This window comes from Protomyctophum bolini (genome assembly GCF_963924005.1).
Source record: "Protomyctophum bolini genome assembly, chromosome: 3".
NCBI lineage: Eukaryota > Metazoa > Chordata > Actinopteri > Myctophiformes > Myctophidae > Protomyctophum > Protomyctophum bolini.
Window position 1 is genome coordinate 34,671,479 of NC_137864.1, and position 13,585 is coordinate 34,685,063.

Genomic DNA, 13,585 nt, shown 5'->3' on the forward strand with positions numbered 1-13,585 from the left:
CCTCGGTCTCCTCACTTGTGTTTTAAACCTCTACTCGCAAATCACACGTCGCAAAGATTTGCACTCACTCCTTCACTTGTGTTTCATACTGGTTTATAGCGTTTTATGTGTGTGTGTGTGTGTGTGTGTGTGTGTGTGTGTGTGTGTCCTCCTTGTAGCAGATTTTGTATTGACCTGTACTGTCTCGTTTGAACTGTACCCATTCTACACAGTACTGTGAATACATTTTTCAATCAATCAATCAACCCTGCAGTTACTATAGGCTAATCTATTACAATAGCAATTTGGCAACATTGGTTTCAAATTGGTGCATACATTCAAAGTTGTAACAATGTTGAATGTGATTCATTCATGTAGTCTGTTGTTTGATGATGATCATGGGATAATAATAATAATAATAATGTATGTGAGTATGCCTATACCTCATTTGCGTATTTTGCAGATTCTTTCTATTTTAATAGGTAGGCTATATGTGAATATGTCAAAATATACTAAGTAAAATTGTTGAATTTGCAGTGAGATGTAGTCACTGACATAATAGCAGCATCCTTCAGAAATGTTCGTACTCAGGCGTCAAACCTGCAGAAGCCCTGTAGATGGTGGCATAGTCATCCTGGAAGATATCACTCCCAGTAATATAAGACAGAAATGTTCACCTTTCAATTACAGGGATCTCAGAATTTATTTTATAGGTCTTCCAAGAGCATATAGGAATTACATTAAATTGTTATAAATTAATTTTGCTCCTAAAATGATGAGAACGCCCTACCAGCAGCCATGAGGACATGATGTGAATCCCTTGACTCCTTCAAAACCGCTCTCAATATACGGACAGCCGCATTTCAAAATTAGTCCCCGTAAATAAAGTCTGAGTTCCCCCCACCTCTTTTCCCCCATACTGTAGGCCCTACATGTTTTTTCCCCTTTTTTACTGTCTTTATATGATGAGTTCCCGTTTTGTAATAGAAATGTAATTTGTATGACCTTATTATATTGGCTATTTTCAAATGGCCTTGGTTCAAAGTGGCTATAGGCCTACTGATTTGGATGCTATTAACTAATTTTGCTGGGGACCCCCTGGAAACCCTTCAAGGACCTATGGGGGGTCCCCTAACCCACTTTGAGAACCACTGCCCTATTATACAGCAGCGGTTCCCAAACTGTTTTGGCTGTTACCTTACCCCCCTGCTGACGCACCCCCCACATGGAAATGAAATGTATATGGTAAAAATGGTATATATGAAACATATATGTTTATATATCCATATATGAACCCGAATATGGTTCATGGCATATATGCAGCATAATATAGCCTATATTCTGCATACTTGCCATATATTGGCATATATGTTCAAAATCATATATTTAAAATAAAACCATTGCAAAACGACGTCGACTCTGTGGGGGCTATGGGGCTACAGCCCCCATGAAGAATTAAATAGCCCCTTTTAGCCCCCATGAAGATTTTCGTGGACATTTTATATTAACTTTACAGACCATTAGACCATTTGGGAAATAAATAAATCCGCGGCGGCGACAGTCCCCCCCCCCCCCAACGCAATTCTGTAGCCTACCCAAAGTACCAGTGAAAACATCAACTTCTTTTTTTCCACCGCTACGGGGGGGGGGGGCTGCGGGTAGCCCCCATGAGGATCATCAGAACTCAACGGCACTATGTTGCACCACCATAAATCCCTTTTCATGCATGCCATGCACCCCCTAGAAGGCGCTCGTGCACTAGAGGGTGCATGCACCACAGTTTGGGGATCCAGTTTTTAAAATGTTCTTATTCTGAAAATGGCCAAAACATGTCTCTAGACTTTGAAACAAAGTATAAATCTAATCCAATAAAAAAAGGCTAAAACAGGCGCTATCGGAAAAGTACCAAATGGAATGATTGATTGCTTGATTAACATGTTAAAGTGACAAATGTAGAATTTAAAAACTATAGGGATCTAAGTATGCACATTATGCATTTGTTGTTTTCAGTTTTTGTCTTTTGTTTGTTCTTTTTTTTTGTTTACATGTTGATTGTTTTGTATGTTCTTTACATTTTCTTTGTTGTTGATATGTAATAAAGATAGGCATTAATAAGCTATAAGCTTCTGCCTATACCTTTTCGATCAAGTTTAAAAAAAATGGGGGGCACGGTGGCACAGTCGGTAGTGCTGTCGCCTCACAGCAGGTCCTGGGTTCGATTCCCACTGGGGGCGTGTTCCCCTCTCCGCGGCATCAGTGCCCATACCCGAGGTGGGGTTGGTGAAAGGGCCTTTCTGTGTGGAGTTTGCATGTTCTCCCCGTGTCCCCTAGGGTAGGTACCCTCACAAAAACATGCAGTAATCCTCGTCTCTAAACTATACCTATACTCTACAGCCTGATGGAGGGGAAAGGAACCGGCCGGGGAAACTCCCCCCTGTCAGGTGAAAAGAAGCAGCTTGGACTCCTCATGCATAGAAGGAAGCATGAGGTCAGTAAGTAAAATATGTGAGTACTTCTGATTTCATCTTGTAAACTGTTAATCTATGTATAAAGTGTTGGTGTCGATGATTATATAAATAAAGATTTGAAACATAGTCACAGAATATTGCTGTTTATTACACAAAGAACATGTATAGATTAAATGCAAGAAACTAAATAGTGGTATTTAAATTATATAATGTTTAACATTTATTTACTAAAACATTACTATACAATTGTGGGAAAACTGTTTTCAATCTAGTCCAATTGACCAACAAAAGAGAAAACTGTCTTTATAATAAGTCAACCAAAATAGACATTATTATTGTAAATAGACAATAACTAATAGATAATAATTCTCTCATTAAATTCTATACAGAAATACAGAAATTATGAGCCTCAAAAAATTTGAATTCCCCAACATATCAGATAGAAATCTCAACCTAAAATCTGTGATGATTTACGTACATCCTAGTGTTGTATTGTTTACTATAGAACTAATTGTACATACCCATTTGCTTATTGGCGAATGTTTATCTATCCATAGCAAGCAAACCACATAAATGCAGTTGGTGTATTATGCATTAACTGGAATAAGGTTATGTTCACATTAATGAGCATGACTTTACGTCGTATAAAGTGGAACATGGGAGTATACTCTGTCGTACTAGTATGAATCAACTTCACAAAGCTTAGGGGTTTAAGACTCCCTGGATACATTATGCTAAAAAATTATATGCATTTTTGGTACTGCAAGGCACTTTGGAAAAATGCATCCACCAAATGGCATATTATATGAAGTCATGTTTTCTTTTATTTAGACTGCAAACATACATGTGCGTTTTTTTGCTTACATGTTGATTCACCACAAAAGGAGCTGTTGAGGTGAATATCATTTCACGTTGTGTAGCTGTAGAACACAGAAGAGCACAATAAACAAAACAGCTTTTCATAAAAGTTGCTGAGAGATGAGTCCCTTCAAGTCCTTTGATGAGGATTCTAACTTTCATTTGATCTGACAGGCAAACGCATATAAACATATCCAGTAGATGGAATTTAGGTAGAGATCCCTAAATTATCACGGCATGAACATCTAGTGTACTTGTAGAGCAATAACAATCTGGAAACCCATTTGGTAAAAAAAAATAGGTAGCACCACCTCCTTTTTGTCTTCGTCCACTTTCTCCTGGGTGCTTGTATGTTTATTAAGAATAATACTACATGTTTAGGGCAGTGGTGCTGATCTTGAGCGATTAGAGCCATGATATTGATAATGCAGTTAGAATTAATATTGCTTCAGTCATGTTTGCATAAATACAATTTCAGTTGAGTCTTAGTCCAACATATATTCATATATGTGTATTGACACTACAGCACACTGCAATAGCAAAAATGTACTACTGCCAATGTGTGTGCTATTTTGTGCCAGTGACACAAATTGACTGATTTCTTTTAATTAGAATCTTCAGTTTCCAATGTGTACAGTAGTAGGCTACTCAAAAGACAAGAGATGTTAGAACAGAGAACAAGTAGAGAAATTGCCCCTGTCTTATTTCTCCATTCATGCTGTTAAAAAAAAAGGATCACTGACAAAGGCAGTTTGAAGATTTGAATTATCTCCAAAATATCAAGTAACACATTTTGTTACTTGGCAACATTGTAAACATGACAAAAAGCCCCCTTAAGTTCAGTTTAAGTCTTTCCAAATGTCTTTGGATAGTCTTCACTAGCAGCAAGCGTTTAGCTCGAGCTTGGTTGCTCCACTTTCCAACCGGACATGAACACTGAAGATTGCCTTTGTCTTCAGATGTGTGTGTAATCCAGTACAATATATTTGATTATGATAGCATTCTGATTATGATAGCATTCTAAATGTAGTAGCATCTGTGCTACTACATTTAGAGAATTACAGAGTCCTTATTAGACCTGTATTCTGTCTAAGCTTATTGTTCCATGTGCTGTCACAGATGCACAAGAAAATAGAAAGAAGCCGTCTGTTCAGTCCAGAATTTATTAAAGAATATTAAATTTTGTTCTATGGCCTATCTTAGTTAATACTATGACACCCCTACAACTAATAGAGTAGGCTCATAGTCAACTGCTAGCTGAAAAGTCTCTGCTTAAAGTAATTATGCAATTATGTGGACTGCCCTGATACACTCGAGACTGAAGGGTCAGTCTCACATTTCAGCTTAAGCGGTGGCTCTGTGGAATCCGTTGGAGATACATGGGAGGCTGCATGAGGAGGCGTGGGTGTATCAAAGCCCTTATCCATCCTTCCTTCACCATTCACTCTGTCTTCCCCTCGTCCTGGTGGGGATTCATGTGTGCGCATGTGCTTGGCCAGGTGGTCATTGCGCATGAATACACGGGGACATAGAGCACAACTGAACTTTTTGGCACCAGTGTGTGTCTGTAGGTGGCGCTGCAGTTCATCAGAGCGAGTGAATCGCTTCCCACAGAAGAGCCAGTTGCAGACAAACGGCCGATCTCCACTGTGCCAGCGCAGATGAGCCTTCAAGTGGGAGGTCTTGGCATAGGCTTTGCCACATCCAGGAATATGGCAGTTATGCATGTGCTTCCTCCTACTGTCGTCAGTGCTCTGACCTAGCTGCTCAGCGTGAACACAGTTAGGGCAGCGGCACACAGCCTGGCCAGACCCCCTGGAGGAGGAGCGTCGTTGAGGTTTTGGTCGAGCGGAGGCAGGACTTTCCTGAGGTTCTTCCAGGGAATATGACTCTTGCTGTAGCATTTCAGGACCCATTGGCTCCATCTTGAAGCCATCTTGTGGGAAAAGGTGAGAAGAGTGTGAACCCGGGGCCAGTTGAGCTGGGGGGAGGTTACATAGCTGGCTCTCAGAGCCATAAGGTCCTAAGGAAGGCTGCAGTCCCATGGAGCTGCCGGAGGCTAACCCAACACCCTGCCCTGATTGGAGGTCCATCCAGCTCCCTGGCCCAGTGTGGAGGTCCCACCAGGAAGGGATGTTCATGTCTTCTGAACTGCCACCACCGGGTGCTGTTCGTAACCAGGGCTCATATGGGTGGGCCATGATGGTAGCTGTTGCAGGTGTGAGATTGATGTTGATGATGATGATGATGTTGAGGACAGCAGATTGAATACGTTGACTGTGGTTTACACGGTTAAGTTGATTTGAAAATATCTGAAAAAAAGTAGAAAACAAAGAATAGACATTGTTATTTCTTCTACAAGATCCACCATTCTACTGCCTTACTGACCTGCTTGCAGTTTAAGAAACACGTACAGCAAGATCCTTCCACCCCATGCATTCCATGACTTGTGAAACTTGAGGTGACGTCATACCCGTCCAACCCCCCGCCACCATAATCAATCTGGCTGAAGAACTGGTAAACCTACACAAGTCTAAAATGTTCAAACATCTCAGTGAGCCCAAATCCGCTACATTTAAATAACCACCCTGAACACACCTCCCTCATTTCCATGGATACCGCAGTTCTCACGGTGCGTGGTCGTTGAGACAGGGGAGTGTGTGTGTGTGTGTGTGTGTGTGTGTGTGTGTGTGTGTGTGTGTGTGTGTGTGTGTGTGTGTGTGTGTGTGTGTGTGTGTGTGTGTGTGTGTGTGTGTGTGTGTGTGTGTGTGTGTGTGTGTGTGTGTGTGTGTGTGTGTGTGTGTGTGTGTGTGTGTGTGTGTGTGTGTGTGTGTGTGTGTGTGTGTGTGTGTGTTCGGGGGGGTGGGGGGGTAGACGTGTCCGGGCAGAAACCTGCCACATGCATCCGCTGCCAGGTACTTCCCATGGAGGACAGTCAAAGAGAAGTGCAAAGAAAACAACATTGTCAGTCTTCTGCAGAGGTAGAGGCGGAGTGCGATAAATACTAGAGAGTTGGGGGAGGCAGGTGAGCGAAGGGGGAGTGTTGACAGATGAACAGTTTGGTAAAGGAAGGGTATCCAGGGAGGTATGGCTGCAGGCCAACGTCTATTTGTACGTCTCTGAGGTTTGTAGAGATGAAGCCTGGCAGACAGTGGAACCTGTTTTTTTTATGAATCACACATGATTTACAACAACACCCCTCTGGGCAAGCTGCAAAAAAGAGCCCCATAAAATGCCCCGCCTCTTACACACTGGCGGCAGAAAGCATCAACAGTTGCAGACTGACGGCATTCAGGAGCCTGAGAACAGAAGTCCAACAATAACAAGAGAACAATTACTTTATCTATGTAATTATGGGCACACGCTCCAAAACAGCATCCTTTCCATGATACGCTGTTAACTGCAACACAATGGACCTGAATGGTGTCTGTCAGGTACACATCCTGCACAAGGGCCTGGCTTGGAATTTCCAATGGCATTCAAGATGTGGAGAGAAATTTACGACACGAAGCCCAACCTACAGGAGACTTGTGCTTGGCTTGAAATATTTCCTGGCCGTAAACAATCTGCTGACTTTTAAAGTCCTCCCCCCATCCTATCCCATCCTCATGAAAATCAGCAATTATCTTTACTGCAGGAAACGGTAAACTAACCTGAATCTTTAGACGTTTGTATCTTCTTTTCTGATCATATCTGAGAGAACTGTGGTCACCCAGGCCCTAGAGATCAAGTTGTAATGGTAGACATACACCGTGCCTTATATCTAGAACCAGCAAAGCCAGGATGAGCTCAGCCCTAACTGCTTCAACGTGAATGTGCAGGCAAAGACGTGGTGTCACCAAGTTTGACTCTCAATAATCCCCTCTGCAGATCAAAATGTGTTGAGTCAGTACATAAGGTCAGCACAATTGTGAGCAATGCATCACACTCGCCTTTCAAGGGTTTACTCAAACCCATACTACACGAGTAGCCTTCTAGTCATAATGAAATCGTAAAGCAATTAGCCTGGAATTCCTTAATGAAAGGTCTGGTGTTAAAGGTCAAGCTGATTTATTTCATGTCGCCCTGGAGTCAAAGCTACAGCTCTGTAATTTTTTGGGAATGTAAGTTAGACGCACAGTGGATCTGTCCCTCTCTTTTGCTCCCCTGCATTCTCTGACATAACCATAAACACACAAAGAGAACGACATCCTCCTCCATTCACAAATAGTGCTGGTAGCTAGAGTTCCTTGGGGAAACAGCTGGCGTTTGGGCCCCAGGGGACGGCAGACAGAGTGGAGGAGGATGGTACAGGGCGACGACAGCGCTCTGGTCATAAAACTTGCTCAACCAAGACCCAGCACAGTCCCTGGTTTACAAGTCTGCAATCAGGAAGAGACATGTTGAGGAAGGGGGAGACAGTTCCCCTAGATGATTGTTTGACTATGTGAAATAGAAAACTGCCGAAGTGATGAACAGGAGACTGAGTATACAAGCATTGAGTGTACCTGTCCAAACTAAACTTATCCTGTTGTTGCTAAACAAGTATCAATAGCTTTATTCAGTGTACCTTATACTACAGGAACACCAGCAGAATAACATACATTTTGATTTACAGTTGTTTCTAATGTGTTGTGAAAATATGTTCAATATACTAAACAATATACAGTACGAAATACAATTACTATATTACAATGTCTATGTTTGGATGTTCCAAACTATATACTTATAAATGAAACATATTACTTGTTTTATGTTGCATCTACTGTAAGATCCTTGTTTGCGTCCTATTCTTTTGGCCTTAGTGTGCAGCTATAGCTACTACCATAAATGTTTGTGGATCATGCTGTCTCTGATACCTCTGCATTTGTTTTTTTATCTCCTTAGGGTATACAGGTTGAATTTAACATCATGGGACAATTCAGATAGCTTAATATAATTTGCTGGTTACAGTCAAAGCCCACCTGATACTCAAAACAGGCTATAACAAACACTAAACCATTTTTAATGTGGGATCCTCGTCAGTGTTAAATATGGGTTCCATTTGTGTCCATTTAACGCTCTCAGAGTTATGTATATTTCACCCAAACTAGGACCCATATTCCTTACACGGATGAATGACGCATTGATGCTCTATCTATACTGAGTCAACAAATAATCTGCAGCGTTTTATAATTTGGAAAATGTTGTGGCCAAATGTGACTGCAGTATGGCTAACGTATAGAACTTAAGATGCATTGCTTTCATGATTACCGGTAGATACCATTCATGCAGTCATAGTTTAAATATAGCTGATAGTAGATGAGAAATGTATGTTTATTATTGAATAACAAATATTCTCTGGTATAATCAACTGCAATAGTTCCTCGGTAGTGTTTAGGTCTATTTTCCCCATCTCACTTATGTCAGTGGAGAGAGACACATAAATCTCACCTTGGCTTGAAGTATGAGACAGACGATTTGGAAAACCACAGCCACTAACCACTTACACCTTGTGATTTTCTTTGCTTTTTGTTTGTTTTGACAAGGTCCATGCACAAATCCATGCTGACCATGTTTTTTCTCTCTCTAAACTCAAAATCCCCCCCCCCCCCCCAACAGCAGCTACACAGGATTAGCATTATTTTAAATAGTATTACTAATATTACTACATAAAATGTGCTAAAGTGTAATTTTGTTGTTTTTCTTTCTTTCTGCTCTTTTAGTGCATCAAGATTCGAGTTTATCACATTTGATGGACCGATGGAGAACCACTATTATTTGTGTACAGTAAGGCACTTAGGAAAATGATTGATGATCATCAATCATTTTCTTAAGTGCCTTACAGGCCTACACACATAATAGTGGTACTGTCAGACATAAACATAACCCCTCCATAAATCTTATTGGAACACATTTTAATTTGTTCTATAATTTCAGCCTCCCTGATCACTGTATGGAGATGCTAAATATATATCCTTCTTATTCTATTTTGGATCACAAAATGACAATGTGTGCAGGCTAAAAGAAACTACAAGGATCATAAAATAGCATTATGGCATTGCCCTTGAAAATAGTCCTAAAATAATATATGGGAGTAGACAACTTAACTTCAAAATAACTGACCCAGTAGCCTAGACTCTAGAGACCCTGTTGATCTATGACTTCAGTAGGCTAGGCTGTACGAGTCTACTCTCCCATACACATTATAGGAGGCTATGTAGCCAAACATGTTTTATTCACGTCATCATAGACCATTGTGATTAAATTATTAATATCAAGATGTAAATCAAATACACGAAAAGCAAAACATTTAAATTAACTGATTAGCCGACGGTATAAATAAAATCAATACACTTCTGTTAGCCAAAGTTGAAACGCTGCTTTACACTTGGTGGTGCTATAAATTAGGCTATTAACCTGTCAGTGACAACCCGGTCTTCGCTCATGTGGTTTTTAATTCAGCTGATAGTCCATGGCATTATTTTTCTGTTGATCTATTTGTTTCTGTGTACAACACGAAAACGTAATCAATCAATCCTCTATCATAGAACATTATTATACTGTTACCTGTTCTCCTTGCTGCTAGTCCAACTGCGTGCTATTATCTTTTACGTTAACTCGCTGAAGTGGCTCAGTTCAGTTCTAGTCTACTGCTGATTCCCATCATTAAATAAATCCTGACTGTCATAAAATAATATCCTTATTTCATATCGCTTGCTCCATCTCAAACGGTCCAGGTAAAGCGATAACGTTTTCGCGCACAGGTAAAGTCAACAGTGACAAAGTTTATGATAGGCTATGTATCCTGACTTCCTTAGAGCTCCACCCTCAAGTTGTGTCAGTCTGCCCTTTGAGGATGCGCCCTCGACAGGAGGTGAAGACTCAGGAGCTCACGCAGCAATCAATGGGGCTGGGGGAATTAATGCAATTTCTTAAAGTTTAAACCATTTCTGAAGATGGCTCACATCAACTGATTTATGGGATATAATAATAATAAGGGTAATAAATCTAATAATAATAAAAAATTATCTTCATCATCATCAATGGTCATCATCATTCATCACCATAGCCTGATTTCAATAATTAGGCCTACTGTAACTTAAAACAAATTCCTAAACTTTACTTTGTCCTATAAAGCAATTTTCATATACATATTATGTCTGCAAATTGCATGAGAGAGAAACCTTACAACACAGGTGAGCCAGTGCTGGTTTTGATGCATAGGCCTACTTGTGGTGCAGGAAAGTGCATGTGTACTGTATCACGCAGTATAGTGGCTCAGAGCCTCTGCCTGATGACCAAAAGCCTAACATCTCCTCCAGCCAAGGTGGAATCCTCCTTGGTGGTTAAAATGTTGTCTTTATACACACGAGAGACCTACATGGGTTAGATTCCCAGGCGTTAAACATGCACATTATACATGTTGATGCTTTAATCTCGGACAGGTAGTGGTCAAAGGTTGTGAAACACAGTTGAGAATACATCGACTTGAAATCCTTCAACTGCTTAGCCCCATCACAGCATGTTTGTCCTATACGCCAAATAACGAGTAGCCTAAATTAAACTATAGTATATCACACTGCAGAAAGTAGCCTAATTACCTATTTCCTGTCCTTCAAAGTTTTTTCTTCCACTGCCAGTGCCAGTGTGGTATGTCATCAGATTTGTTGTATTGGTGTTTACAGTGAGTAAAGCAGTGTGTAGGGACACAACACGTTTTTGAGCGGTCCTGAGAGTCCTTCCCTGGACCCCATGCACTTTGAGAGCCACTGCAAGGTTCAAGGTTATATACCTTATTGTGTACAGGTACATAAGAGTAAAACTTGTTTTGGCCAAATAGCCTATCTATTGCAACTAAAGTGTAAAAGTACACACACACACACACACACACACACACACACACACACACACACACACACACACACACACTGTACTGTGCAGTGAACACATACGCAAATGGACAACATTTAGATGTAGGAACCATGCACGCATGCAGCAGCACCTTCAAGCGTCTCAAATTGTGCTATGACCAATGTAAGACCAATGTACTGTACATACTTTGTTATTCTCTTCCTTACTATTGCTGATTCTATATTATTTCTTTGTTACGTTTACATCACACATTTAATAGTTTATCAGTCTGATCATTTGAGGCTTTTATTTTTTCCCTCCTTTGCTGAGTTAATTCCTTACCTGTCACAGCATGTTGGTGGAGAAACTTCAAATCAACTGACAAAAACAGACCACAGACAGACCGGCGGGAAGTGGGTTTCTCCCATCTCCTCCTTATTCCCTACAGAAGCACAGTAAAAATGTTGAGCTTGGACTGATGGAAATTGATTGAATGAATGAATGAATGAATGAGTTTATTTCGAACATTATTTGAAAACATTAAATATATAATATGTATTAAATAATACATTAAAACAACACTGAAACAAAATAGAACAATAATCAATAAAACTGGTACTTTAAAAACATCCAAAGGCCCACAACGGGCTGGATTACAGCAACGGTGCAAGGACTTGTGACAGCCAGTCAAGCCAGAGAGAGCTGTGTTGACTCAATGGGTCAACCACCCCTCCTCGTCCAAGTACCTCACTACCTCCCAAATATAATGCTTTTATATGACCTCCTGAAGTGATTATGTCTGGACTCTGGACTGAGTTGCACCTCCTTATTCAGTCACAGACTGAAATGTCTGTGATCAGATTGGCGCAATTGTGACTCAGCATGTGCATAGATGACACTATTATCTTTGAGATGTGAGTAAAATATCTGATTAGAAATACATGTAGGCTAGTCCTGTAAAGTCACACCACATGGTGGAGGTAACAGATTAACGAGCAATGTTGAAAAAAAAGTCAAGTAAATAAAGTGTTATCTTTTCTGAGTCCACACAACTTGTACATTTTCTTCTTTAAAAAGAAAATTGACATGAATAAAATACATCAGGTCCATTTGAGGTTTGATCTGCTGTTCTCTTCCCAGTATAATGTACATGTACACATGAGGAGATCAAGCCACTGAATTGAAGACCACACACAAAGTCTAAATGGTGTTTACCAATGCCTTTAAATAGTCATGCATATTTCTCATGGATAAAGTGCTACGCAATCTGAAAGAGACTATTTAATAACATTTAATTACAGTGCAATTAAATGTGGGGCTTACAAATTCTCCTAATGTTTTTAGCCTGTTTAGAAGGTTTGTTTGACAGTTTTTCCCCCTATCGGTGGTTGTGTTCTCCTTATATCCTATATGTGTTTAAGTTAAGTGTATGTCTAACTCTAAATTGTTTACTTGTGTTTGTGGTTCAAATAATCTTTCAAGATGAAACAAAATGATGACAAAATATGACTACAGTTTTAGTGATAACACTGAAATGTGTGAATATGAATACTTACAGTATGTGGGTTTCTTTGAGGTGAACCGTCTTCTCATCTCATCCAACCTGCAGAACAGCCTATAGGTCTGACACTCAAATCCTTTAAATCTTTGCCAAGGCCTGTCATACAGACCTGTTCAACCTAAATTACTTTCACCGTCAGCTAATATAAATATACATTTAAACACTGGTGCTAATGTGACCACCTTTGAAGTGAGAATAGAAGGAGGTTATGTTTGTATTTCCTTCCAGCTACTGTCACACCGCCACACGTTGTTGCTCTTTATTGGTATAGCCCATTCATTTGTAATTGTAAATGATACGAAAACAGGTATTAAGGGTCTGCAATCTGTATTCATGAGGAACAATTCCTCTTGCTTACCTTGAAGAGTATATAAATATGAGGCAGATATACCAATTATTGAGATTTTTGCAAGTGAGAAAAGTAGCAATGCACATCATTTAGAAGTTTATGTCTCACTGTTCATACATCATACATGTTGGCAGATTATAATTTAGAATATTCTTATTTTTTTAGATAAATTTGTTGTACTGTAAATACACATGCTAACTCAAGGTGGTTCTGGTTCTGATTAGCGGCTAGAGTCTAGCCTATTGTTGGTCTGATTTGCTCTTGTCCCACGGGAACCACAGTGGTGTCCCAGACAAATCCTACTGCCAACACGCCTGCCTCCAGAGAGGTAGGCCAGCTAAAGCCTCACTTCCCCTCAGGAGGCTAGGGGAAAGAAATCTAAACAAAGTAAATAGTAAGCACCCAGTAGTCGACTTCCTTATCCTTGTTGATTATTCAAAATCCCAGAGGAGGGACCGGCCCACAGTTGTCTTATGAGTCACTTTTTTTTCTCATACAGGCACTCACTCACCACAGTGCCCCCCCCCCCCCCCCCCCCCCCACGCCACCCTCCTCCTT

At 40.4% G+C, this 13,585-nt stretch overlaps 1 protein-coding gene across 1 annotated transcript; it reads right to left on the bottom strand.

The window, feature by feature from the left end:
* Positions 1-2,716: 2,716 nt before the first annotated feature.
* Positions 2,717-10,030, bottom strand: sp6 (Sp6 transcription factor). The gene is made up of 2 exons (XM_080756038.1): positions 9,834-10,030; positions 2,717-5,617 (listed from the first exon to the last, which is right to left on the bottom strand). Exon 2 carries the CDS (start codon positions 5,504-5,506, stop codon positions 4,595-4,597), a length of 912 nt encoding a protein of 303 aa, XP_080612164.1. The 5' UTR covers positions 5,507-5,617; positions 9,834-10,030; the 3' UTR covers positions 2,717-4,594.
* Positions 10,031-13,585: the final 3,555 nt, after the last annotated feature.

Bases quoted from the DNA above. Each gene is read 5' to 3' on its own strand.
- sp6 (XM_080756038.1), bottom strand. From the start codon at position 5,506: ATGGCCCACCCATATGAGCCCTGGTTACGAACAGCACCCGGTGGTGGC.